At 41.5% G+C, this 27,769-nt stretch overlaps 2 protein-coding genes across 8 annotated transcripts; both read left to right on the top strand.

Moving 5' to 3' along the window:
- The first annotated feature begins 253 nt into the window (after nucleotides 1-253).
- On the top strand, nucleotides 254-8,182 carry LOC131587995 (cell division cycle-associated protein 4-like). Of its 3 annotated transcripts, none has more exons than XM_058856446.1 (4): nucleotides 272-389; nucleotides 1,040-1,209; nucleotides 3,826-3,906; nucleotides 6,205-8,182. In XM_058856446.1, exons 3-4 carry the CDS (start codon nucleotides 3,868-3,870, stop codon nucleotides 6,955-6,957), a joined length of 792 nt encoding a protein of 263 aa, XP_058712429.1. In that variant the 5' UTR covers nucleotides 272-389; nucleotides 1,040-1,209; nucleotides 3,826-3,867; the 3' UTR covers nucleotides 6,958-8,182. The 3 variants fall into 3 exon arrangements, with proteins under 3 accessions (XP_058712421.1, XP_058712429.1, XP_058712436.1); XM_058856453.1 differs by lacking the exon at nucleotides 1,040-1,209 and adding an exon at nucleotides 5,762-6,039 and having other exon boundaries at nucleotides 324-389; XM_058856438.1 differs by lacking the exon at nucleotides 1,040-1,209 and having other exon boundaries at nucleotides 254-389.
- Nucleotides 8,183-15,445: 7,263 nt separating this feature from the next.
- On the top strand, nucleotides 15,446-27,212 carry LOC131580449 (SERTA domain-containing protein 2-like). Of its 5 annotated transcripts, none has more exons than XM_058841666.1 (5): nucleotides 15,452-15,586; nucleotides 17,071-17,177; nucleotides 17,394-17,492; nucleotides 18,496-18,614; nucleotides 26,171-27,212. In XM_058841666.1, the coding sequence occupies exon 5, from the start codon at nucleotides 26,175-26,177 to the stop codon at nucleotides 27,024-27,026; it is 852 nt and encodes a 283-aa protein (XP_058697649.1). In that variant the 5' UTR covers nucleotides 15,452-15,586; nucleotides 17,071-17,177; nucleotides 17,394-17,492; nucleotides 18,496-18,614; nucleotides 26,171-26,174; the 3' UTR covers nucleotides 27,027-27,212. The 5 variants fall into 5 exon arrangements, with proteins under 5 accessions (XP_058697639.1, XP_058697649.1, XP_058697658.1 ...); XM_058841683.1 differs by lacking the exon at nucleotides 15,452-15,586 and adding an exon at nucleotides 15,863-16,240; XM_058841675.1 differs by lacking the exon at nucleotides 17,071-17,177.
- The last annotated feature ends 557 nt before the right edge of the window (nucleotides 27,213-27,769 follow it).

Here is a 27,769-nt window from a genome sequence, read left to right as displayed (position 1 = left end):
TGGCCCCGCCTCGCCCCCGCCCCCGCCTCCCTCAGCCTCTCACGGCCGAGGGGAAGGGCCGGGCTGCCATGGCAACCCCACTGCCTTCGGGGGCGGAGCCCGGGGCGGGACAGACGGGCGTTATAGCCAATCGTAGCGGCGAGTGGCGCCTGCCGGGCCTGAAAGCAGCCAATAGAAGCCGCCGTCGTTCGTTGGTGGGCGCGGTCTCCGGGAAAGGCCCGCCCCCGGCGGACGCGGGTGCCTTTGTGGGGTTTGACAATAAGATGGCGGGCGGGGAGAGGCGGGGCCGGCTGGCCCCGCCCGTCCCTCAGGCGCGGAGCGGGCGGTGAGGCGGGAGCAGAGTGCGGGCTCTTGGGCGGGCGTGCGCCGGCGACAGCAGCGGCAAGGCTGTGAGTACGGTGGTCTGGGTCGGGCTGGGGTGGGTCGGATCCGCGGAAAGCCGGTGCCGGCGAAACCCGTGGAGGGGACGGGGTGGATTCAAAATGGCGGCGGGAGCGCGGGCGATGAGTAACCGCCGGGAGCGCTGAGGGGGCCCGGGGCGGGCGGGACAGGGGGCCTGTTCGGCACCTCTCTTCCGTTCGGTCCCTTCCGCAGCCGTGCTGCCTCATCGTCCGCCCCTCTGCCGGGCACTCCGCTACCCTCCCACCACCGGGGAGCTCCCCCTCGCTCCCCGCCCTGGTCCCGCCTCTCCCCCCGGCTCTGCGGGCTCCCCCCGCTCAGTGCTCCTGGCCCCCGCCTGCTCGTTTCCACGAGCTCCTAGCCCAGCTGCCCAGCCTGCCCTTCCCCGGCTGCTGGAACCTCTTCCTAAATCTCTCGAGTGCCTGAGAGCTGTCTGCCAGCCCCCTACGCCCCAGGGTGGACAGACCCTAGTGCTTTATAGAGGCCTTTGTTCCAGTCCGAATAGCGATGTTTCTGGCCTTAGCAGCCCTCTGCTGTGTCTGCATCCCACCTTGTACCTCGACACCACCATATGGGTACACGTGCATCGTTAAAGAGGAGGAGTAGCTCTCTTTACGTCTTTTTCTCCACTGTTACACAGAGCTTTGGTTTCTTCCCACGGTTCTTAGAAAAGCCAGTGTTGAAGCGGAGAGGATTAGAGTGGTAGAGGGGACATACGGCCCCTTCTTGCCTTCTTGTGCTAACCATCATCACTGTACTCGGCTGTACAAAAAGCACCACTGTGCTTCACAACCTCCAGCATTGGCCTAGGTAGGTTTTGTCTGCTTTCTCCTAAAGATGAGCACTGCTGAATTTCCCTATCTTCTCTGTTGCCCCAATTAATGGGAGGCAGCTTTTTCCCTTAAGTACTTAAGTATATCTTTGGCACCATATCACTATATGAGTCTGAATTGAGTGTGAACCTGGAGTTCTGTAGTTGATGCTCTAATAAGAATTGGAGCAAATTTCAAGCCTCTTATTTGTAAAGCAGACTGGGAATTTGTCAATCCTAAAAGCAAAACTTAAAATGAATTGCATAATACTGTGCTATTATTTTCTAAAAAAGCAAAACAATAAAACCCACAAAACTCCTTTTTCCTAGTGCACTATGCTGCAGCTAGCTGTTGTCTCCTTGACAACATTCATTTTGCGTAGATGTTTCAAACAGCAGTTTAGTTGAACACACAAAGTTTGGGCTCATGACACTGGGATAGCAGAGGAAGAAAGGAGATGATGCTGCCTCTTGGACAAATAAAGATGCTGCTTGAATTTATCAGGGTATTTTGAACACCTTGACTCTGAAGCAGCAGCAGTCTTGTTCTGGTGTACCAAAAGGTTTTACACAATGGCCTTTTTGAGTATGTTAATACATAAATCAATAGGAAAAGCTACTTAGATTTTAATTAATTAAGTTTCAAATTTAGCATTCTCTTGAGAAGAGTGCTTATTGGAGATAATGCAGAGAAGTCTGCAGGAGGTCATTTGTGTGCAAGGTTTTAATTGCATCTGACAGTAGCTATGAAGTTAATATGCTTTTAGTGAGGTTTCTGAGGTACACATCTATTCCAGTTTATAGAACCCAAATAAATGAATGTTGTGATGGACATATTCTTCAACTTTATACTAACAGAGGTCCACGTGGTTTGGTTATTGTCCTAGGGAAGAACCTGGAATCACATGCAGCAGGTTTTACATATTATTATATTGCATGGGAAAACTTTACTTTTGTAATATGTAAATGTATTACAGACTGGACTGGTCTGCCCGCATCCCCTGTCATTTAGTTAGTGGATGTGATAATGGCTCTTTTACCAACAGCAGTGGTCCCCTCCTGTATTGTCCACTATTTTGCAAGGCAAACAGCCACAGCCTCTCCCCCTTAAATTGTCAGATATACCAAATAGCATCAGAAAATATTTCAATTTATTTTTCTCATGACTGCACCATATTTACCTGTAGTTACTGCGGGGGGAGGGGGGAGTGTTTGTTGTGTTTTGCGTGGTTGAGTTTTTTCAAATTAGGTTTATGTCCTTGTCACCTACCTCCCATAAATAGAAATTTTAGGATTCAAATAGTTACCAGACACAGGCTGTCAAAGAGATCACTTTTCATTTATAAATGTTTTGAAACTGTACCTGGGGAGCAAAAACTTCTGAACTTTTATCGTGTCATAAAGTGTTTGCCAGAAATAACAAATAGTTCACTGACTTGATAAGGTGTCTGACTGAAACTGTAGTTCAGATGCCTTAACTGTTCTAAAGTTGCTGTGAGCTCAGTCCATAAAAGAAAAAAAGACTGAGTTGGTTGAAATACAGTTTCCATGACATAACAACATGTAGTTTGAATATCTGGGATCAACTCAAAAGATTTTGGCTTGAGAATGTTAAAGGTGTTTTGGTTTTTTTTTTCCATTGTGGTATTTTAACAAGTATGCAAGCTTCTTGAGGAAAAATATGTTTTCTGCACTCCCACCTCCAAGTCCTTTGTCAGCCATCTTCTTCCCCCCCCCATCTGTGAGCAAGCAATCTTGAGAAATTGTTTATTACTAGACAAAACAGAAAATAACAACAGATGTCCATGTGCATCCTCTTTTGTTTCTTTTCTAGGTATGCACTTCAGTTGGAGACACAACTGACTTGTACTGCACAGACATGTCTAGAAAAGTATCTGAATTGTTTCATAGTTTATTATAAAAGTTTCTGTAGCCTGTTGGAACAGCATTCTTTTTAGTTTCAGTAGTTAAGGGAATTGTTGCATGTGATGGGAAATTGTATATGAGATATCAAATCTTATTATACTTTAAATGGATTTAAAAACTCAGCCTTTATAGTTCAAGCAGTTTAATTACTGTCATTACTTTCATTATTGTCATCTTGCAAAGTAAGTCTTAGTCACAAAGTTTCTGTGCTGGTAAAGGGAAATTCTCATGTTTTGCTATGTTACAGTTTTGTGTTGGTGCCACTTCATTTTCTCTATATGCTACAGAGATACACATGGGTTTGTACAACAAAGGTAGAAACTATAGTTTTGTAAGAAAAGTAAAGGAAGACTTGCTGTCATTACAAAGTGAACACTTTAATGCTTATATAAAAAAATTTTGTTTGCCCTTTAAATGGCAAAGGTGTAGGCAGAAGGGAGAAGCTAGTCCAAAGGTCAGGGCAATAGCCTAGGACTTGGGATTAAACTGGTATTTTCCTCCTGCTGCAGATTTTGGGGGTATTGTTGGCCAAATCACATTTGTGCTCTAATTGTGCATTGGGTTTAATTGTACTATTCATGTTTTTGGGAATGATGCTCACATCATACAGGATAAAGATACTGAAGCAAAACAATTTTGTTCTGCATCTCCTGTCTCTGCTTGACATCCTGCTTCCCTGTGCTTGGCAGGTGGAGCTGTCACTTTTACTGTATGGACTCTTGCTCAGTAGCATGGGAGAAGAGGAAGGACTGCATCAAACACAATTCCTGGTACGTCACTTTTTGCTTCTTAAATGAAACCATAACCTGGTACTCCATGCAGTCACGAGAACAGGATGACAAAGAACTGGCTTTACGATGTAAGATACTAATTGAAAGCAAGCTTTAGAAAAAAATCTAGTGAATGCTGTGAAAGATTTATCTTTAAGAATCAATAAATGTTTTTCCTCTGCTTCTAGGTGCCCAAGTGTGATGTATTGAGGTTTTCAAGTTTATTCCTGTGTTGTGCTGCTGTGCCTTAGAAGGCATATAAATGCTAAATTATAGATGTAAGAAAACCAGGTTAGCATATAATTGAAGTTTTAATTACTCTTCAAAAGAATGTAAGTTGAAATAAAAGAAGCTTCAAACTCTGCACAGTGTTTTATGTTCGATGATTCAATCATACATAATTTGTACACAGTCCCAAAAGATGTTTCTAGAGGTTGTTTCACATGGGAGGGGAGGGTGTGTTCAGAAATTATACAAGTGTAGGAAAAACTAAATAGGATATCCTTTGATAGGAAGTTTGCAGGTATGTCTAAAAATCTGGAAAAGGATCTATTGAGAAACATCATGTGTTGTATTTAATAGGAGTAATGCAAGTATGTTAGGTTTCAGGATAAAATTTTAGAAGAAATGTCCAAAGTATTTAATCCACAGCTAATCCATGGATAGCTTTTAAGAAGTTATGATAAATGACTACAAGGCCAAGTTCATTCAATTCTGTAGTCTCTGCACATTATGATTTCTGAAGAGTTTTGTACCTTCAGTGGAAAAAATCTTTCAAGAGCTGGTAAATCCCAATGAAGGTTATTTCATGGATATATACAGCAATGTAACAAGTGTTGTACAGAGTCAGACCAAGTGTTTATCTAGCTACTGTGCTATCCCCAGGTTTTCACAGTAGATAAGCATGTAATGTATTTTGAAAGGAACAGTGTTGTTGCCTTTTAGTGGATTTTTAGAGTCTCTGAAAAAGCTGAGAGAGAATTCCTTTAAAATATGTGGAATGTACTGTAGCAACCTGAAAAGCAAGGCAGAGTTTAGGGCTTATCGAGGAAAATGGGAAATTATATAGAAAGACACTGCAATAGTATTTTGGTTTTATCAGCTTTTAAAGTTGAAAAACTTTTTTGTTTGGGTCACTACCTTAAGAAAAAAAGTCCTCAAATAGTGGGCAAACAGGAATTCTAAGATCAGAAGACTTAGAAAGAAAATAAGGAAGAAGCATAAATGTAAAGATCAGGCACCAGCTTTAATTTACAGCCCAATTTTTATAAGACTAAAAGTGAAATATACTACATTAAAAAAAAGTTACTTTGTATTCCAAAGTACCAGCTGCAATATTTGCATGGGGTACTGTTGTCAAAATTAGTGCAATTCAGAAGAAGAGCTAAGGCTGGTACTTCAGAGGCACCCGTTGGAGAATTCAGCAAACGATTTTAGGTGTGAATACTGAAAAGCCTGCATGCACCCTGTGTGTTTTTAGCTGTGAACCTAAGCTTTGAATATAGGAATTTTGCTATCTTACAGTCAACTGGGAAAGGAGTACAGGAACCCACACAGAGGATGACTGTGACTGTCCTTACTGGACTTGCCCAGTTCTTATTGGAATTACGCAGTTCACTTACTCACCCAAGGAAGGGAACCGGAAGGACTGCTTTAGGCACCTCTGCTGAATGTCTCAAGTTACATAGAACAAATCCAGATATTACTCTTTTGTAGCCAAAATAAGCTAATCTTTTCACATATGCTGCCCATGTTTTATTTCTTTCATGTTACTTTGTTAGGCATATTAATGTTCTGGAGGGCTCAAATCTTTTAAAGATGGTATGCCAGGTTGTATTTTTATTTCCAAAATTAGAGGTTAAGCATGCCAGTAGAAACTCGGGAGGAGCGAGGAGAAGCTGCCTCTCCAGTAGGTGAAATACAGCCGGTGAGATGTTTGCTTCTGTGCGAGGCATCAGCCCCTGACTTCCATCAAGTGTGGAGCTTAATGGGAGCCAGGAGCTGGGAGCCCCTGCCTCTCTCCGATGCCATGCCTTGTGGACCTGCTCACCCCTGGTTCCCGAATGTCGCCTTTGGGACCCGGTCCACATGTTCCTGACCCCTGTTGTACCACACTGGCCATTCTAGAACATGGTATGACAATTCTGATGTTTCTATCTTTAAAGAATTTGCTTTTTAATAAAAGATTAAAGTTCACTGTTCTCTTTTTTAGTACTTTTTTTTTCCCTCCTCTCTCTTAAGCTGATTATGTTGTACATGATTTTTTTTTTTTTTTTATTTGTTTGGTTTTTTTAATAGGACACAATGTTTGTACGAGGATTGAAGAGAAAATGTTTTGATGGTGAAGAAGATATTGAAGGGACTCTGGCTGGTATTAAGGCTATCCCTTCCTATAATCTCCAGCGGCAGTCACTTTTAGATATGTCCTTGGTTAAACTTCAGCTGTGTCACATGCTGGTCGAACCCAACCTTTGTCGTTCAGTACTTATAGCCAACACGGTACGGCAGATCCAAGAGGAAATGACTCAAGATGGGACTTGGCAGATGATAAATACACAGAGTACAGGGCAGGCATCCCTGGATCGTCTTGTTTCAACAGATATCCTCTGTCGTTCATCTAGGGATCAAGCTGAGGGAAAGCATGTTCCAGCCTATGGTACTTTCAATAAAGACTTTGAGAGTGACCAGGCACAAGATAGTTCAGAAACTATGTCAGCCTCTTCAGTGCAAGCACCAAGAAACCTACAGAGCAACGTGTGGGAAATGGAGAATCCACAAGAAAATAAAGGAAACTTCCAAAAATCTTTAGATCAAATATTTGAGACACTGGAGAATAAAAGTCCTAATTCTGTTGAAGATCTGTTTTCAGAAGTTGACAATTCTTATTATGATCTTGATACTATGTTAACTGGCATGATGAGCAACACAAAAATGGGACATTGTGATAATCTTGAAACATTTTCTACTCCAACAAATACAGCTTCTAACTCTAATTGTAAATCTGATCTTAATGACCTTGATCATATTGTGGAAATCCTTGTTGAATCCTGAACCTCATTGCATAGGAGGTAAAGATCAGTTAATGGGAAGAAAAGACTTGAGAAAGCAATTTCCACAGTTTGTTCTATCAAATCTGCACGAGTATTTTACAGGTATCTATATATTATATAGATATATATATTAAGAAGCACTTCATATTGCAAAATAGTGTTAACTCTTAAAGTTAACCTGTAACTTGTAGTGTAACAATCTGATTTATCGTCCACTGAACTGTAAGTACATATGGAAAAAGTGTCTACGTTGGGGGTCCAAGGCTCTTGAAATTGGGTTCTTTTTACCAATTTCTTTTAGCCTTTGATAGAGGATATCCTCAGGGAGAGGGATTCTCTCATCTTCTTATACTTCTCCCATAAAAATGGTAATAAACAGAGAGAGAAGTTGGATAACTGGTTTCCTATTTTCCTCTGGTTTCCACTTTGTTACACCACAAAACTCCCACCATACCTGCTGCTTCTGTTTTACGTCGCTACATGGCTCTTAAAGAGCAGTATGCAATAGTCTTTGTTATCCTTGCTAGCTTCTTCTGGGTTTTGCTACAATTTTTACTTCAGAAATAGTTTTAAAGTGTTTATTGGTGTTTAGATTTTTCCAGGTATTTTCCTAAAATATATTTTTTACTACAGATGTTATGTCAGCTGCTGACTTAGTAACTTTTGATCATATCTGCAGTTGATGTATTTTTTGCAAGATTTTCAAAAAGGGATGTTTTTTTACCATGAGCTACCCAATGTAGTTCAGTAAAGTGTATGTAAATGTAAATATACAATTTTATACTTTGCATTAAAATGTAAGAGCTGTTTTCATGATTCTGTTTTATAGAGTAGTACTTTACTAAATTGAGAATTGTACATTTATGCTTTTCATACCCCACATATTTGAGTATCATTATAGGAAGAGCTTTGATCTAGCTAGACACAATTACATTTAATTCATTTCAGACCATACTTTTTGTTAACTACAAACCTAAATGATGTAGGTTTTTATTTATGTGTATTTATATGTAAATGTCATCAAGTGAATTGTTTATCATTGAAGTCTACCATCAAATATTTGTTTATATGGGATAACTATCTTGCACTAATTACTACAAAAAGTGTTACTGGCGGCCTTTAAGTCTCACTGGTTGGAATGTCATGATGTTTTGTCATAATTAATATGCCCACTCTTACCAAGGGTTTCCTCTTGGCTTTTTTAAATAACAAAAAATGTAATACAACACGGGATGGTGGTCTTTTTTTCCAGCGCATTTGGTTTAGAGTGTATATAACTAAGCTTCTTCCTAGGAGGCTTTTTGGGGGGAAAGGGATAATTTGAGTATAGCCTATGATTTTATTCTAAAATAACAAATGTTTACCATCAGAAGCTGCTACTGGGGAAAAGCCCCAAGCTAGCAGGGAGCAGGGAAGGGAGAAAATACTACGGATTGGTTTCAACATTGGAATATGTTGGCTGTGGCTGTGTCAGGGGAAGACATCTCTCAGTAACATGGTTGTTTTCTGTAGATCTAAGCCAGGCAAGTTGCTGAACAAGAAAAGAAAACCTTGCTGTGTGTGACAGGCTCTGTGTCTGTGTGACAGTCACTTCCCATGAGTGACCTTACCTGTGGTGCAGGTTCTCAAACCTGGGAAGGGGATTGGAGGTGGGAGTGCCAAAGGGGTGTTACGAACATTTGAGTATCACTTCAAGAATAAGGAGACCACTGAGCTTATGTGCTTTAGAATCATCTGCTTTGAGGAAAGATCATATCATTTAGCTAAATTTTGCAAACTCGACAGTTGAATGCGTATGGGCTCCATCTTCTGAAACCATGCATTTGGTGTGAGTCTCCAGTGAACTGGAAGATGTTTCCTTATATTAAATTTGGCATAAGATAATTTGTAGTTGCTGTAGTTAAACTTTGCTTTCTCACTTCAATTAATAACTTCATGTTAAAGCACCAAATAGCATATAGGTACTTGCAAGTTCAGTCTGTAGGATATAGCTGGACCAAAGAGAATCTTGCTCCATGCTACATGTTTTAATTGAGAGATCACTCATAGGTATTGCAGTAATAAATGCTGATTTGGGAGGATCCAAATACAGGCACAAACTGTCATATCTCACAGTGAAATAAAGCTGGTTTTATTTGGTAGTGTTTCTTGTAGTATCAGAGATTCCTTAAAAATCATAAATCTGCAGGTAATTTTTCTTGATGCTTTTTTGTTCATGAACTGCTGGACTGGACTGCATATGCCTTAGGGGGTAAATCAGAAAGCCAGGCAGTTTCAGAGTTTTATAAAGGGAATATCAACATTGATTGGAATAACTAAATATCTTACGTTCCTCTGGGAAACTCCCAAAATTGCTCTGAACTGTGTTGAAAAACCACAGGTTTGAGCAATTATTGATGTTCCCCTCTGCCTCCATACCCTCTGTTTTCATTGAATGAGCTATTTTGTGTTAAGATATTTTAAAAATGCTCTTCCCCACTTCCTTCTTGTGCATCAGTCTGCATGTTACAGATAGGAATCAATATAACTTGTTCATAACTTAAACTGTGTCTCAAATGCACATGTGTGTATTTATAACTCTATTATTGTTAAAACAATTTATAGAGACTAGTTGGCTTAACAGGAAATGTGATAGGTAAGTAGGCATTTATAGAGTTAAGCATTTAAACAGAAATATATATCCTATTTTATTACATTCTTAAAACTTATGCCAAATCTTATGTGCTCTTACAAGCCTGATATCTTGGCTCAGCAGGTATAATAATTGTTATTGCTGAAACTTGCACAGTCACCATGCAGAACTGATGGGTGCCTACAACTGGTCTGACTTTGCAGAGACCAGTCTGTAAAATCAGCTTGTCTCCCTATTGGTTTAATAATGTGTCTCAATCTGATTCAGCTTCTCATGCTTTGCTTCTCCTGGTGGTAAAAAAAAAAGGAATAATAAAAAATAATCTTATTTTCTAACTGCCATTTCATTTCTTTAGTAAGCTGTTGCTACAAATGTTAGCTGGTGGGGATTTTCTTAATTTCTGTTTGTAAATGGGAAATTAAAAAAAAAAAAAAACAACAAAAACGTAGCCTCTTAAATTAGGAAAAGCTTGTGACAAATTTTGCTGCCACTCCTAGGACTTTGTACTCCTCGGGAAGTTGTGGAGCTTGCACATCATCAATGCCATGTGTCTGACAGGGCTCTTGGTCTGCCTGGTGTCACTGGGCTGTAGACGTGCACAAAAGAAAGCACTGTCAAGCACATAGCTAATATCCAATCTGCTTCCTTTGCAGGTAACACTGGGTATCTGTCCCCTTCTTCTGTGCATGTGGTTTTATTTCCCCTTTTCCCTTGCCAGAAAATCAGAGCTCAGGCATTCTGCAAACGCAAGAAGTGCAAGGATCCAGGGTGCTGTAACAATGGCTTGCCTGCTTATTGCTTCTGTGTTTGTGTGGTGTTTGCTGGTTTCTTTTAACCCCCTCTCTCTGCCACAGCTCTGGGAGTTTGCCTAAGACAAAAGTGCAAAAGACATCATCTGTCTCTACACTTGTCTCTACGACTGTAGCTATATTTGCCTAAAGGACAAATTTAGTCAATGAAGAGAGAATCAGGTCTTTGAATAAAAAAAGCACCTTTCCTGACCAGACTGCCTTGGAGGTGCAGCAAGGAAGGGTTTCAGCCTGGAGCAGTTAGGGATTCACACGTGAGCTGAGCCCTCAGACTCACCAGGAATTACCTGTTCTCAAAGCTGTCCTTAGACTTTTTTTGAAGTTCGGGTATGTCTGGGCTGCTTTAGTAAGCATTTTAAAAGGCACTATTGTAAATTGGCTGAGAGTGTAGTTTAATATTGTAATTACCAGACCATTATAGATTTTTTGTGTCTCACAATATTGATTTGCATGACTGCCTTGCAGTCCTGCAACTTATTCCATATTACCTTATAAGTAAACAAACTGTGAAAAGCTAGAATGAAAAAAAAACCAACACATTTGTTTTCTGACATCTATGATAGAACAAATAAAAATGCTTTCAAAAATTACTTCTGTTCAAAGTGAAAGTATGCTTGTGTCTCAGGCCTAGAATGTGTAGTCCCATATAAAAAAAAGAGACTGATGATGACAAATTTTGTTTGCTCATCAGTTCTTAAATGAGTGTTATTTCATGCTCTGTGACTAATACTAAGAGTACAAAGCCACCAAGTTTCAAAGAAATTAAATAAAGATTTTGGGAACATACATATTTTTGTCAATCTGGCTTATCAGATACAAGGTTTTGCAAGGATTGTCCAAACTTTTGTTGTTTCTTGCAAAGTTGACAGTTAAGTTTTCCTACTTTTTTTCCAAGGAATTTTCATGGAGAGGTAAAATTCCATCAAATAATTTGTCAGGAAAGACTTATTTTAGACGTTTGTTGTGCCTTAAAAAAAAAAAAAAAGGAAAAAATGGCTAGTGAAAAATACAAAAATTTCATTATTTGACATGATTGTCATAAGTTTGTATGGTAGCTCTTTCCTTAAAAAACAACAATAATTATTCATTTGCTTAACTAACATTCCCCCAAAATGAGTGGTTTATGACTTGAAGAATTATTGTGGTAAATATTCAAGCATGACGAACATATCAACAGGAAAACCTAATGCTAGAGACTGCTTTGCATTGCCAGGGAAATATTTCAGTAATTTCAACTGTCATCTTTTTAGGGAAGAGTAATTGAAGATACAGGTGATTACAAGACTTCTTGCAAAACCAGAATTAAACAGAAATTGTATTCCCCTGTATGCTGTATTTGGAAGTCCACATGGAGCTTGTGGGAAGTGCAAGTATGTACTGCAATAGTAAAATGCTGCAGCAAAGGAACTGTATATGCTATTTTTCATGTTCTATTTACAGACAAGATTTGGAGAGGAAAAGAAATATACCAAGTAATGCAACTTCAACCTGGGGTTGTGCAAGCTTACAAAACAGGACTTCCAAGGGGAAGAGATGGTATGTTGATAAAAAACAAACTCAAAGACCAAGAGTTTAATACTTAAAAGAAAAAAAACCCAGTACTTGTAACAAATTCACTCTTCTGTGTTTGAAATAATTTCTGAGAGAAAGGCTAGATATGGAAAATACTGAGTGTTTGGACTATTTTGTGTCCAGTGAGCTGACTGAAAGTTTAAGACAAAATTTCTGAATGGTTAATTGTTTAAACTGAAGCTCAGTACCTTAGTTTGCTTTTGTGTCTCTGCTTTGTTTGAAAGGTATAGGGGGAAAGTGCTTTTTCTTATAAATTATGATTCTTTTGACAAAAGAGAACAATGGCTAATTTCCTACTCTGAGAAATATTCAGTAAGGTGTTGTTAGGTTTTGTAATAAGCATCTTGTGTCATAGCTTTTTCTAATAAACTTGAGTAACTGTCTAGGATTAGTTTGTTCACAGCGGCTTTAACCACCAAAAAGAGGTGGTAAAACTAACCGGGCTTTAGTGCAGCGTGCTCTGCCTTTCTCATTTCCCTGTGGAAGGATGGCATATACGGGATCATTCTGCCACTCAGCTTTAGAATAGCTAATTTATTTCAATCAAATCTGGCAGATCTCACAGTCACTACATTTTTAGAATGTATCCTAGTGTGGAGATACCAGAAGAAAACAGCATTCTGTACTGATATCCAGTAATTCAGATAAGGGAGAGACATAAGTTTCCAGGCATGAGACCAGCTTCAATTAGAGCTCATACCTTAGACACAGAGTAATTAATCACAGGCATAAATCCATAGGAAAGCAGTCTTCATTAGTTCCTGTGTTCCTGGAACCGTGTTTTTGAATAGATGCCGAGTATGAAGGTAAGAAGTAGCAAACCTCCGGCTTTCCTTTCAGATAAGTTATATAGAGACATTGATTGGTTTGAGGGTTGTGTTTTTTCCTGGTTTATGCAAAATTTGCTGTAAAAGCAAATATGCTGCTCGTGAGAATGGCATCCCGGACTGCTGCAGTGAGTACAGACATTCTGAAAGGCCGTGTTTAAATCATTAAAAAATCATATGCAATCCTGTTTGCCTCAAGCTTAGTTCAAGTCAAAATGGGAGAGCATTAGACTCCTAGAACATGACCTCATTGGAGAACATAAGGGCCTTTTAAAGGAAGTTTTTTGTCAAGAAAGACCTTATATGTGTGCTCAGACCTCTGAATTCACTGTGTGAGACAAGCATGGCTCCTCTAGCACATAAGATGCTAAATATTGCCAAGCTAAATGAGGTTCCAGTTCTCTGTGAATTCTACTGTTAACACAAGCAAAAAAGTGACCAAATGCTTTGCAAATAATCACCATATTTTGGGTCATTTCTATTAACTTCAAGTGTTAAGCCATGAATCCAAGGTTGTGATGCATACATTTAAACAACTCCAGGTTCTTTTTTTCGGTACCTCTGGTCAGAGCATGCTTGAAACAACTGTCCTTTCTAGAAACACCCGCTATAGAAGGCACATTCACCCTTTCCTATTGCACAGAACAAAAATTGCTCACAGAATCTGACTATGTTATGTTAATCACTCAAAAAAGAGTGACTGGTGTTGGTGTCTTTCTGGGAGGTATGCTGGACTTAAGAAGAATGGTTGTACCAGAGGCTCAAGCATTGCCTTGAGCGGTAGAGAGGGAGAATTGTCCAGGACTGTACTTCTGCTGCAGGGTAGCCCAGAGGTCACAGACTTTTACCAGCATGGGTCAAGTCTGCAAAGCCTAACCTTGGCTCAAACTATGGGAACACTTTAGGGGTACTGCTAGTTAAACTACCCCTTTATATTCTGTATTAGACATAATGATTCCAGATCCATCCCTTTTGCACCAGCTACCTTTGTACGCCTGTCCTGTGTGTACTCGTTGGAGATAATCCCCAGCATATGGCAGGGGTCGGTCCTGGTGCAATACTCCTGGTTGTCCCTGGCTGACTTTAGCAGGCAGAAGAATCCTGAACATCTCAGGGTTACTCCTCCACTTAAGCCACAGTGTGTGGTGGGAAGGAAGGGGTCTGGGGGAGGTATTTGGTCCACTCCTCCCCATCAGTGCTGACACTGGTTCTGCACTTACACTTGGTGTAGCAGATGGACCATGGGGGTTGGGGTGTCACCCCTCAGCCATTCGGGGAGGTGACACAGCGCCGGCAGCGTGTCAAAAAGGATTCATTAGTGCTTCTCACAGCAGCACTCACTCCCCTTCTGTGCTCCGTGACCCCCAGCAGTGAGGTCAGAGCACAGCTGTGGCTGAGGAATTGGGGGCACCGTGCTGCAGAAGAGTGGTGGCCTGGAGAGATGGTCCCCTCATCCTCAGTGAGAGACCCATGGAGGTCAGCTCTGGCTTTCTGTCTCTCTGCCCTTCACTCCTATATTGGGTCAAGCCTTGCACACTCCTACCCATCAGGAGACACAAGGGTTAAAATCTATTGGACTTGAGGGTTTAAAACAAAAAATCTTCTTTGCTGAATAATCACAAAATCTTTCATCAAAGTTGTAGCATATCTCCAGCAGACAATTGCAAATGTTTCTGTAGTATGGATGAGACCAACATGGAACCTTGTGAATGAAATTGGTCTGTGCTCGTTGTCAATGTAGGAACCCGTCTGTGCAAATGTCCTTGAGTTTTGTTTGGTTTTAATGTCCTAGAGATTGGCTCTGTCAAAGATGGGTTTAGATCAAGCAGCTTTTTGGGGATGCATCAGGTAACCAACCCATGGCAAGGTTCGACAAAGGAGGAAAATCGACCTTTACAAATACTTCAGTGTCAGATTTTGAAATCTGGTTTGTACAAACACTCGTGCCAATGTAACTTGATTACGCAAATGCCCGTGAAAAGCAAATATGAGGTTTGAGCATGGCTAAAACCATCTCATCTTTGAAGAAAAAAAAAAAAAAATCAAGTGAATATTCATGGCAGAATTGTGCAATGTTTGACGTAGCTCTAGGGCTGGTCTCGTTACCCAAGAGCCCTGGCACCGGGCGTTGTAGGAACGCTGCTCTGTAGAGGCCCTGGGCACGCCTTTTACTGAAATTTGGTAGTTTTGGTCACAGACGGAGTGCGAGTTTATACAAAAAAAAAAAAGGGGGGGGCGGGAGTGGCTGTGGGCTTGGATCCGGGCTGGCCGGTGGCTCCGCGGTGGTTTCAAGGCGCAAAGTGCGGCGGCAGCGGCGAGCGCAGCACCGCGCTGCTCAGCGGAGCCCGGCCCGGCCGCTCCGCCATCCCCGGCAGCGCGGGCGGGGCCGCCCCCGGAGCGCCGCGCCGGGGGACGCGGGACTCGGCGGCGCCCGTGTTCCCATTGGGCGATGCCGGCGTTAGGCCCCGCCCCCCGGGTCTTCCGGCTCTCTCATTGGGCGGCGCTGCGGGGCCGGCCGTAGCCCCGCCTCCCAGGCTCGTCGGCCAGTCAGAAAATGGTTGCCGGGCAGGTTGAAAGGGCCGCCGGCCAATGGGAGGGCGGGCAGCTGGCGCGCGCGGCGCACGCAGCGCCCCCCCGCGGGAGTCGCGGGCGGAGGGAAGGGCGGAGCGGAGGCTGCCGGGGCCCGGCGGGGGTGGTGCTGCCTCCGCCTCCTCCCGGCCCGAGTCCCAGCCCCGCCGAAGGGAGGGAGCTCGGCCGGCTGCGAAGGAACGGGGGTTCCTCCGCTCCCAGGTGGGGCGCCGGTCGGGAGGCGGCGGGAGGGCGCGGGGCTGGGAGCCGGGGGCAGGGAGAGGGCAGCGGCGGCCACGGGGTGACGGCCGGACACGGCGGGAGGCCGAGGCGGGGGCGGCGGGACCCCCGACCGGGCGGGGGGGCCCTGCCGGTGAGGGGTGGAGGGGCACCCGGCGGTGCGGAGGGAGAGGAGGGGACAGCGGGGACAGGTGGAGCGGACGGCGGGCCCCGGAGCGGTGCGGTGCGGAGGGACGGCGGCCCCGGGGAGCTGGGCTGGGGCCGGGGGCACAGCGGGGCCGGGGTGCGCGCACGGCGGCCGCGGGGAGCTGGGCTGGGCGCGGGGGGAGCGCCCGGAGCGCGGCCGGCGGTGGAAGTTGTTCGCGCAGTTATAATTAGCCCGGCCGGGGTCTGAGCGAGCCGGGCGGAGGAAGGGGGAGGAGTGTAACTTTTCGCAGCTCGGGAAGCCCAAGGTTGTCTCTGGTTACCGCTGCCCACGGCGCGGGGGGGGCGGGACGCCCGCAGGAAGCACCGACGCTCTTTCCACAAAGGCCAAATGGTGGCAGGAGCCGCGGGAGCGGCTGCGGGAGGCGGCAGGAAAGGGCTTTCCCTGAATCCCAGCGGTTCCATCCTGGCACTCCAGATCGCTGCCGCTTGGTAGTTGCGACTTACGTATAAGCTGCAGTTAAATTTTTAATAGCAGGTTTTGTTTGGCTTGTAAACGTGTGGGCTACGAGCAGGTGGATAGAACTGGAGGAGCATAAGATTGGTCTTTATGCATATTGCGGATTTGCTCGCAAATAGGTGCAGTTAATAATTTCTGCCCTAGTTAGGCCTGGAATTTTTCAAACTGTGTTGGAATGCTCGTTTCTAAAAGCATAGGTAGGAGCCTTATGCAGTAGTTTTCCAGTTTATTTTTGATGTGGCTGAAATTCTGTAGTTCAGGCAGTTAACTGCAATGTGGGAAATACCATTAACATTGAAATGATGCTGTAATCTCAAAATTGTAACTGAACACGTACTAGGAAGGGAAGACAAAAAGTAATCCACTAGAGATATAATTCATAGTGATTTGCAGCTACTCTGTGTCTTCTATAGTTGTTCTTATTTTTTTCCTAACAGATTGTAAAAACTAAACCTAATAACCTTACTTGTTCCTGACACTCAACCCAGTGTGAAATCATACAGGGCAAAAGTCAAAACCTCCACAGTTACTGCTGCAGGAATCCTTTGAAGTATCTAATAGAGAAATTAAATTTGAAAACTTCCTGACTTCATCTCCTTCTAGCAAAATATTGGACTTCTAAAACACAAGTAACAGTACTGTTTTTTTATCCAGTGCTTCTAATTTTGTTTGGTTCGGGGTTTTTAAGCTAAGGTGCTAAAATCTAAAACTTTTCAACACTTTACTATGCTTGTTAGCTTTGTTGAAGTTGTTTTAGCATTAAAGAATCCTAAAACTCTAAAACATGTGTTTTTATATCCAGTGTATAGAAAATGCAGTGACTGCACACCTCTCCCTGTGACCTAACAAGTACACTCTAATGAACCTCAATAGTGACCGTCTGAAGTCCTGCTGTTTCAGAGCAAATAGGTTATGAATCTTCATTTGTGTCTTTGTCTGGGGCTTTTTTTATTTTCTTGGTTTTGATTATTTACAGATAGCGTGGATATCATTATACTGGGAAGGAAGTCAGCTTCTAGGAGGAGGAGGAGGAGGAGGGAGATGTTAATGTGTTCGTTGCTGTGGGTTAGATTCAGCTTGCTTAGGTCACGGGCATTTTACTGCTGTTTTACTGCATCTTTACAGTTCCGAGGTTCTGTAAGCGGAGGAGCCCTTTGGTAGCATCAGGCTATGAGTTGCTTTGTAAGATGAACTGTAGGCGTTTACTTGCCCGTCTGTCTGAATGTAAGACTGCCTTTCACTATGTATTATTTTAAGATTTGTAAAATAATGTATGAACTCTTGATTTTTTGATCACGAAGGACTGTGTTTATGCGGATAGTACTGATCCTTGCTCCTGCGGTGCGTTTGTGAGGCGGTTTGCCCTAGCTGGGTCGGGTGTCTGTGTGTGTGATGTGCACAAACAGGCATGTCACATCCAATCCTGGCTGCAGGCTGTTAGCCCCTGCAAGGGCTTTAATTCTTGGAATTCATAACTGTTTGATTCTCCAGGTGGAGGTGAGACCTCAAGAGCATGGATCATGCGATTCCCTCCACATTTCCTAGCCTAGTCCGTAGTTTACCGTCACTTCAGCCTTTTCGCATTTCCCAGTTCCAATGCCTTGAGCTAATCCATGATTTAATCCCTGTGGTCTCTAGCCATACTGTGATGTTGCTATATCAGGGGTTTGATGGAAGTGATGCCACACTGAACATTAGACACAATCGTAGGACACCTTGTCAACTGTCTTCTCACACTGGTTTTATGTATTCTGGAAAAGAGGAAATTTGGGGAATTAAATAAAAATCAAACTGCTTTTGGAGCCTGTAAGCATCAGGGGATAACTCTGAAATGTAGTTCTTCATAATGCATGGTATTCTCTCTCCTGATTATGTAATTTTGGAGACGGTTACAATTGTAAATTGGTGTTTGAAAACCGGAGGAGGTAGCAGTGCAAGTCCTTATCCTAAAGTCTAACACTTAGAGGATCAGCATTCTATAATACTCATTTATGAAAGATAATTTCCACATTCTATATGTTCACAGGTGAAACTGTTAGGTCCTCTTATTTCAGTGTATTCATGAATTTTAGGGGGTTTTACCCATATTTATCTGCTTTAATAGAATTTAGGACAAATAATTTCAAAAGTTGTATTGAATTGTGTGCTTAATGCTTCTGGTTTAAAAAAGTGAAAACTACCACATAGTAATTAAATACTCTGGTTTTGTTTTGTTTTTCCTCTTAAGTCGCATCATCCTACCTCGGTGGATGGCTTGGCCTCTGGGATAGTTCAAGACTCTTGGATGACCACGCTTTATGCAAAATCCAGAATCTTCCTGCCTGGACTCCTTTCTGTTTTCTAAGGGTAACTACTTGTATGTTTTTATGAAACTGTTTCTTACATGCATAGGGCATGTTCTGTAAATGAGCTGCAGATGTTATTTGTGGATTAGAATGGTAAACTGAAATATATCTTTTAAAAATGGAAAATGTAATATAAAGTGAGGTAAAAACTCTTTGGTTTGGGTATTCTGAATTTCCATTACTGTTTTTCCTTCATAAGGGGGAATTATTAAAATGCAATAAAGCATATTGCTTTAAGATCACATTTTTCTTGCAAATTGCTTAATTAAGACTTCAGTGTTATGGTAAGATCCACTGTTCAGCTGCTAAAATTGAGTGTTGCAGTTTTGTCTTGTTAGAAGGTGGCACTTCGGATACTGAAGTAAAGTTGTGTGCTACAAGAGAAAAGTCAATGATTTCTGATTTGGCTACTGAAAGAATAAATGCACAGTCCTCTATCAGGAAAAGAGCTTTTTTTCTTGTTTGCTTTTACTGTTAATGGTCCATTTTTTTCTGTTAACTTATGGGCATGGGAATTTTTCATATTTAATAAGCTATAACTTTCTTTATTAGTATATCTTTTAGATATACTGTAACCCTAAAACATGTGTCATTGTTATGTAGATGAATGCATCTAGTATCTGTTTGAAGCAAATACAGGATTGGGAGCTGTTCAGTTGACTAGAACAAGCTGTGAAGAGGTCTGTCATTGCATTTCAGCTCTAATGATCCTTTGTCTCTCTAGTGAGATGCTTTGGTAGAACTATGGTGGTTTGGTTCTTGTTGTTTCCTTTATGAGTCCTATGTTCTCATTTAATTATAGTTTAGTTTTATACTATGGGAGTTTCTAGGTTTAGTAAGTCTTGATCATGTATTAGCTTTTGCCAGCTAGTATTGATTCTTAGTTTAAATTATTCCAGGCCCTTCTTCCACTAAAAAAAAAAAAATCTACCCAAAATCCCTGAAAAAACCTTGCTAAACACACTAATTAAAATATACACATGAACTTTATTAATAAATATGGAAAAATCTACACAAGTGACAGACAAGAGTGATAGTGGTTTAGTTTGTAGATTTTAAGGATGGAATTTTCTCTCTACTAAGCAGTGGAACCCACTTGTTTTAGCTGTGGGAGATACAGATTCTAACAGAGGAGTTCCTTCTCCAGAGTGAAATGCCATGCTCTGAAACTTAGCTGCCATAGTTTGTAAAGAAAAGCTCTTATCAGTGCTTTGTAAAATGAAATGGGAGTAAGGAACTTACAAAGATGTCCTTAAGTGCAGGAATTTTCCAGATCCCGATAGACATAACATAAACAGGTTGTCGTGGGGGGGGTTTGAACTAACTTTAAATCAAAGTAAAACTTACTTCCAAGTGCTTCTTAAACATCATTTCCACTCCTAAAATATTTGTGTATGATACAGGTGATTTTCTACTTCCACACATAGTGAATGACAGTGGGAACGTTATAATTCCAGAATAATTCTGTGCTAAACTCAGTCTTCCTATCATTCCTTTCCTGTACATAATGAATGCTGTTCAGGCTAGTCTTACTTTCAAAATGTGGGGAAATCCTTAGGTGTGGAGATTTTTCTGTTTTGTTTTCCGGGTTGGTGTGTGTTTGTTTTTGGGTTTGCTTGTTTTTGTTGGGGTTTCTTGAGCCTGAACAGTAGCACATCTTGGTTCTGTGTTCCAGTTGCTTTGTACCAGACTGGGAGCATGTTACAGGTCAGGATTTGTTGACCAAAAAGTTGACATTAAGTCTTCTTTCTTTGAGCAGCTATTTTCTAGTAATTTCTGACTCCTGTGAAGAAGTTGTTGCATAGGAGTTTAGGTATGGGAGTAAGCTGGTAGGACTGCACTCCTCCCTGTACGCACACTTTTAGTCACTTGTGCCTTCTCCAGCAGTTACTCATCTTGGCTAAACTGGGGCAGGGCTGGGGGGATGGGGAGGCAATGGACTTAAACACATTTTTGTATGCTTGGAAGTATTTTCAGGTCTAAACTGCTTTTTACTTTGGTGTTTCTTAAGGCGTTTAGTCCTTCCCTCGCTTGCTGTGAGTAACAGCCAAGATGTAGTGTGGGGATGTCTAGCACTTGCTGGGGACCCCAGGTCAAAGATGTTCTGTGTGCTCTGACAGCTTACACTGTTATGTAAGGCATGTCCAAGTGATCAGCACTAAGCCCGGATGGGAGGAAGGGATTTGTGTTGTGTCTGTTAACTGCACCTTCAGCCTTTCCATTTTCTTGTGCACTTTCTTCTACGCAAAATACAAGCCAGTAGCCAGTCCAGCACTTCAATTAGAGCTGCTCAAGAACTTATGTTGCCTTAAAATATGTGTTGGGTAGGGGAAGGATTATCATTAAAAATAGTGTGCAGCATACATCAGATAATTCTGGGAAACAGCCCTAACTGCTGGGGTGTTTGTCTTCCTTTGCACTTCCTGCAGATAGACGTGTTCTTGTGGGATGTGTCTGTGGAAGAGAGGGGAGAGCAGAACACCAGGAAATCAGTCAGCCTTGTTCATTCACTAATACAGGTCTACAGCCCAGAGAGACTTCTGTCTGTCTTTACTCCTTAACACTTAGGAGACAAAGGAGACTTTGAAAGGGAATTGCCCAAATTACAATAGCAAGGAGTCTCTAATTTTGATTTTAATACCTAAGTTGCATTATTGCAAACTGGACAGGCAGCTTTCACTCATGAGGTGCTTACACACCTGCAAAGCTGGTATTTTTGTCCTGTAAAGAAAAAGTAGTATTTCACTTTGAGTCTTGATTTAGACTTCATTTAGTCTTGGGCTGAAAAATACAGCAGTGTGGCTGTACAGAAAGGGTAAAGCAAGTTTGAATTTAATAATACTCTAAAAAAAAAATGCCAGAAGAAACCACTATGAATTCAGTTATCTTTACCTGCAAAGTGAAGGCCAGGTACTTTATTGATGATCTTGCTATTTAAACATATTTAGTGGTAAATAAATAACTGTGCTTGTTTTGTGCATGAAAAGTTCGTGTTCTGATGATACTAATCATGGCAGTCATGTTTGATACACTCATTATTTTTGTAGCTCTTCTCTGCTAAAAATTAAGGCTCTGTGAGGTCCTGAGTTCTAAACATTGTTGAACTTCTCTCTTTAGTTCTTCTCCCTCATCTTCCAAAAAAGTTCTTAAGTAGTAGTTTGCCCAGATAGAAGTAATTGAGGGTTTTCACATGTTGCATTATTCCTTGAGAGTGTTCCCAGCTGTACTTCCCCACCATGTGTCAGTGGCAGCTGCACTGTCAGACCGTGTGACAGATGGAGCTGAAATGGTGGCATGGGCCCCGTATTGTCCACAACACGTTGCAATGTGAGTTTTTCTTGGTAGCCTGGAATGTTTCTTCTGAGTAGCTGCACCCTGACCAGGCCTGTTTGTTTGGTATTGTGTGGATTTGCCAACCAGGGATGGGCCTCTTCCCTCCCAAGTTTTTTCAAACCCTCATATGGTGTAGGATTACAGTGCTTGGATACTTCTTCCCATCTTAGCAGGGAGGAGTTGCTATGAAATGTCCTCCATGGAGGCCTGGAAGGAACTGGGGAACATGCTGTCAGGGCAGAATTTCTACACAGACTCCATTGCAGTTCAGTGATGTGAATAGAGAGTTTGGTATTCCCAAATACTGAGTTCACTTTGCTTCCTTTTCTCTATATCTAAAAAATTATTTTCATTAAAAAAGTGTTCTGCCATAAACAACCTGTGGCTCAGTTTGCATTACTATAATGAGAGAGGATGAGAAGATGCCAGGAAAAAAGTTGAGATGTGTTGCTTCTCATTGTTCCTGTTTTTTTCATGACAAAAGATTCTAAAATAGATCATCTGAATGGAAAAAAAATTTCTGTTGTGGAACTTTTTCAAGTTCAAAAAAGGGTGGCTTAGAGCTTGCTGCTTTTATAACTGAGCAGCTATGTACGGACCTCACATTTGAAGTTGGCGTAAACTTTTAATTTTTATTCAGTTTATTTACTTAAAAATTGCAGAGTTATCAGATTGGCACATCCCAAAATCCTGTTAGTTGATCCAATTTTTGGAGATGTGAGTAGGTTCCTGGAATTAGGCTGGAGTAACAGTTTCTGGAGCCTGTGCTTTAGTGTGTCCAGACTGTGCTGCTGTGCACTGGCTGTGCCCATGTGGATGGAAGGGCTGACACTGCTCCTCGTCTGGGCAGGCAACTGGGGGCTTGTGTGTGCACGGCTGCTTGTTTGCCCTGCTGCCAAAAATTGGAGTGGAATAAGCATTGCATAATTAAATAATGCCATCAGCATCTTCTGCTGCAAAGTAATGCTCCGAAAGAGAGCATCTGACTGTGAATTTTGGGTTTGGGATGAGGTGTCAATATGCAGCGCTCTGGAAGAACAAGCAGCTTAGAAAATACACAGTAGTTTGTTAAAGATCTGATCCTGTCAGAAATTCTTGTGTTAGAAAGTGAGGCAAAGGGCCTGATAAAATGTAGATTAGCTGCTAACAAAGGGGCTTTGTGTCTTTTGTAGGTCAGCAGCTGAGTGTGTTTGACAAGAACTGAAATTTAATGTCTCCTGTAGCAACCATGACACTAGTCATTTTTAAATCCACCGTACCAATGGTACTCTGGTTTTTATTAGCCTTCTCCAAATTTTTGTATGACCTCTGAAATCATCTAGCTTCTGGCAGGAGAGTAGGGGATCCTTCCTGTTAGGAAATAAATTAGTGTTAGACAGAATTTCTAAAATGTAAGGTAGTACTATGTTTGTTTATTTTAAAAACACATCTTGGAAGTGGGGAGTATGTTTAAGTAGAAACATTTTGAAGTTGGAGCAAATAGTGTTTCTGGCACTTCATTTTTGCAGTCAAGTGCTGTCATGCTCAAGCATTGTTACATGTTTCTAAAATGCTCTGGGACAAATTTTATGAAGGAAATTTGAGGAATGAAAAGAGGGGTGTCTGCCTATATGAGCATGAAGTATTTAGTCTAACTAGGCTACTGTTTGAACTGAAAAGTAAAACATCATATTAAGTTGTTTTTGTGAAATTATACATCCTCGCATACCATGGTCTCCTTGTTCTTTAAACTTCCTTACAGAATTTAATTTTTGAGATGTTAGGAATTAACATAATTCATATAATTCAAAGAGATAAGAATAGTATTTCCTGTGTGTCTAACAAAGTATTAATTTGTATTAAAAAAAAAATAAATTAAAAGCAGTAAATTATCAAAATGAAGTATTCTGAATGCATGAAATGTCAGAATTGCTGTTTCCTATGTAGTCATAACTTCATTCCCTTATGGCTGTAAATTTTGGTCTGTTTAATTAATTGAGAGGAAAAAAATAAAAGACAAATGAACCAACCCCACTAGTGTGCAGTGTATGGGAGTGATGGTGCTTAGTGAAGAAACAGCCATTTTGATTCATAATTTTTGTTCTTATGGTGATGCTATGAGGTAATGCCTGAGGTAGTACACATTTAAATGCTACTTAAGATGGAGACTTCACGATTTCATTGTGAGTTTAGGATTTGCATAAATGATTGTCTTCATGACGAGAGTTGATATGTATAGGAACAGTCCTTGTTCAGAATATGATATGTACAGAAACTTGTCCTGCATGAATGTGATTTTCCATAGATTGTGTCAAAAATTATCAGTTACAGTATTGTCAGTGGTTTGACGATCCTTGACACACACGCTGCCTCCCCAGAATACTTTGTTATTATATTTTGTGCCTGAACTTTGTATCCAGATTTGTTCTGATTTTGTTGCAATGCAGTGCTCGGTACTGGCTGTGTCTGTTTGCTCTTAATGGGGTGCCCGAGTGGGAGAGCCATACATGATCAGTGTGGGAAGATGACTCAGGTGAACAGGCACACCACATCCAGACACCTTCTGGTTTTTAAAGAGATACAGCTGGTGCTGTGCCAGTTTAGCAGAAAACTTCAGAGAAAATCAGAAGTTCAAAGTTAAGATAGCAGCAGTGGTAAAATAACAAGTAATTAAAGTTTGTTGCTGTTTCAAGAGTGACTAGTTAATGAACTGAAGATAGACCAGACTACTCCCTGCTAAGTAAAAATGCAGTCCTAGGACAAGCTGAATTTCATCTAGGTAATGTCCTTACAAAAAGAAAGTGTGTACTGTTGATAAGTCTGACACCTAAACTCCTGTAGCAGCTGTTTTCTCTCCTGTGTCTTGCTGAGGAGGATGCACTGCTTGCTTGCTTTCTGTTCCTCCAGAGGAGCAGAGTTCTCCAGCAGCCTTGTCTGGACAGATGGATGTAGCCATGGAGCCCTGCCATGCTCCCTGCAAATCTGGAGAAATCCTGATAGTAAAAGAGGCTTTATCCTGCTGCCTTCTCCTTGTCCCCAAAAGTCTAGCGACAGGCTAGCAGCTGGCAGCTGCGGCCATCAGCTGAGCTATTGCTGGCAGCATCCAGTGCTCACATGAAAAGGAAGTTGGGAGGCCCTCGGCAGCATGCAGGGTCTGGATCATTGTGCTTGAAGGATCTGCCCTTAATCTGCCACTGGTGTCTAATTTATGATTGCTTAATTTTTTTTAATAGTTTGGGAACGAGGTGTCTGTATTCATGGACACTTTAGGATGTGTGTAACTAAGATTTTACCAGTGTTTTCTGTACAGAGTATACTCCTTTTCTGTGTTTTTATGAGTGATTGCATAGGGCTTCTTGTCCCTAATAAAAAACTCTTTAGGCTTGGGATGGTAATTGCAAAGTACCCAAGTAGGTATTTCTTTGGATCACTTATATTTTAGATGTGTGTGTGTACAGGTTTTTATACCACATTGTTCTAGACCTACTGTATTTCAGTGCAAGAGCATATAAAGCAGAATGAAAGCAACTAAATTCTAATTTTTTCCTAACAATTTTACCAAAATTGGTTACCTTTAAAATGCTGTCTGATACCTTCCTGCCTGATGTTCTTAGTGTGAAGCCAGTAGCAGGTTGTGAACCAGCAGCCATGAGCACCCATTGTCTCTCTGTGAGCTCAGTAGCCCAGCCAGATTTCCTCCCACATTTAACCAAACTACCAAGCTGTGGAATGCATATAAGGATCCCATGGGAGGCCCTGCTGTAAAACAATTGTGGGTCACCAGAGAAAAAAAGAGAAGAATCAGTCCTACATAGAGTTCTCAGAGACACTGAGCAAGACATTAGAATGCCTTAATGAGATTAAAACGGGTGTTGAAAACTAGCTTGGAATCTTACCTGCCGTACTCAAGAATTAATGCTCAAATGGAAATGATGGAATATTCTGTAGAGTTGTTTGGTCCTTAATATAAGTATCTATTTCATGTGGACAGTCAGATATACTTAGAAGTATTTAGCTTTTTAAAAAAAAGCTAAATGTTTTCTGTTTAGAAAAAAAGTTGCCATGAAGCAATATAGCTGGAAAGTGCATCTTTTCAATGGAAATCATGTTGTGTAGGATTTCTTTCTGTCTCTTGATATTCTGTGACATCAGAAGTCTAAGCTAACCAATACATTTTGCATTACTGGGTTTTCAGAATTGTCTATTGGGCCTGCTCAAGGTTAATTCATCTTTTTTGTCTTGCAGGTTCATGTTGGGGAGAGGCCTAAAGCGCAAGCTGAGTGACTATGAGGAGAACATGGCTGGTCTCTCGAGTGCCTTTGATTCCAGTCGAAGTCTGCCCTATCCTCTCAAGAGGCAGCTGGTGCTCAACATGTGCCTCACCAAGTTACAGACGTACAAAATGCTGGTGGAGCCCAACCTGCACCGCTCCGTCCTCATCGCCAACACCGTGCGGCAGATTCAGGAGGAGATGAGACAAGAGAGCAACCAGCAGCCAGTGAATATCTGCCCTGGCATTGTTCCTGCCTCTCACAGCTACACAGGGATGGAGTCACCTGGGATTTCCCTTCAGTTGCCTTCAGGTGTTGGTCAGCAGGAGTCTCACTGCTGTGACCTGCGGTCTGTAGAAGACCCGATTGAAAACAGCCTGCTGATCGTTTCAGATGACGACATGTCATCTGCTATTTCATCTATTCTGAAGGATTTAGACTTTGTAGAAGATATAAGCCCACCTACTTGTCTGGTTCCTACTGGAGATGACCAGCCAAAGTTTCCAGAAAATACTGGTTTGAAACTAGAAGATGATAGACAGGATTTGAAGGGAGCTGAATGTGTGTTTGGTTCCTTTGAGATTTCAAATTCAACCAGTTACTTGAAGGATTTGGCAATAGATGACATATTTGAAGATATTGACACTTCAATGTATGATTCAGACTTCTGTTGCCCTCCCCTGATGCCGCCCAGATCGCCATCTCTCACTACAGAAGAACCATTGAAAACCTTCCCATCGTGTAATTCTTCTTCAGCCAACAACATTCAGATATGTAGAACAGATCTGAGTGAGTTGGACCACATCATGGAAATTCTTGTTGGATCCTGATACTTGTTTTACCCAAAGATACTTTTAAACTGCCACTTTCATTTGGTTTCAGGATAAAAGCCACTGGAATAGTTGTAAAGAATTCTTTAAAAAGCAAACTAAATAGTAATTTGTCCATAGTAGGATTTTCTAAATAATTCCAAAACTTATTAACCAAAAAAGTGGCAGATTTTTTTTTTTTTTTTTTTTAAATTTATTTATCAGAACTGTGCAATCATCATTTTCCTTCCAGGGTGTTTGCGGAACAATGGCACATACCCTCTTCACCCCTCATGCCTCTTTCAATAAACTTTTTTATGTGCAATTTTTAATTTGACAGAAGAATTTACATGCAAAGCAAATTTCATGTGAGGTTATCTTTTACAAAGCCTCCACTTTATTTTTAATATCAGAGTCTATGCCAAGCTGGCATCTGTCAAATTGCAGAGTTAGATTGTGTGGATTGCAGACACGTTACTAGAGATGGGTATATTTTAAAAATGAGACACGCTTTGCTTTCTTTTGGTCAGAAAAGCAGATCAAGACACTTACCAACAAAGTCTCTTGCATTTTCTAAAGCATTCAGAACTATTTATTTTTGTAAATTTTATAGTCTTTCTACATTTTACTACGTTATTTCATCATAGTTCAAATATAATGGACTTCTAGTTGGATGTGTTTAGCACTACCTCTGAGCTGAAATGCTTTAACTCTTTCCAGTGCTTCATCTGAGACTGCAAATCTTTTTGTTTCTGTTTCTTTCT

Source organism: Poecile atricapillus, chromosome 1, assembly GCF_030490865.1.
Source record: "Poecile atricapillus isolate bPoeAtr1 chromosome 1, bPoeAtr1.hap1, whole genome shotgun sequence".
NCBI classification, from domain to species: Eukaryota; Metazoa; Chordata; class Aves; order Passeriformes; family Paridae; genus Poecile; species Poecile atricapillus.
The sequence above is the reverse complement of the archived record's forward strand: the minus strand, read 5'-3'. Positions and strand labels throughout refer to the sequence as shown.

Coding starts and splice junctions, on each gene's coding strand:
- LOC131587995 (XM_058856438.1), top strand. CDS start 3,868: ATGGGAGAAGAGGAAGGACTGCATCAAACACAATTCCTG. Junction 3,907..6,204: donor TGCATCAAACACAATTCCTG/GTACGTCACTTT, acceptor TTTTTTTAATAG/GACACAATGTTTGTACGAGG.
- LOC131580449 (XM_058841656.1), top strand. CDS start 26,175: ATGTTGGGGAGAGGCCTAAAGCGCAAGCTGAGTGACTATGAGGAGAAC.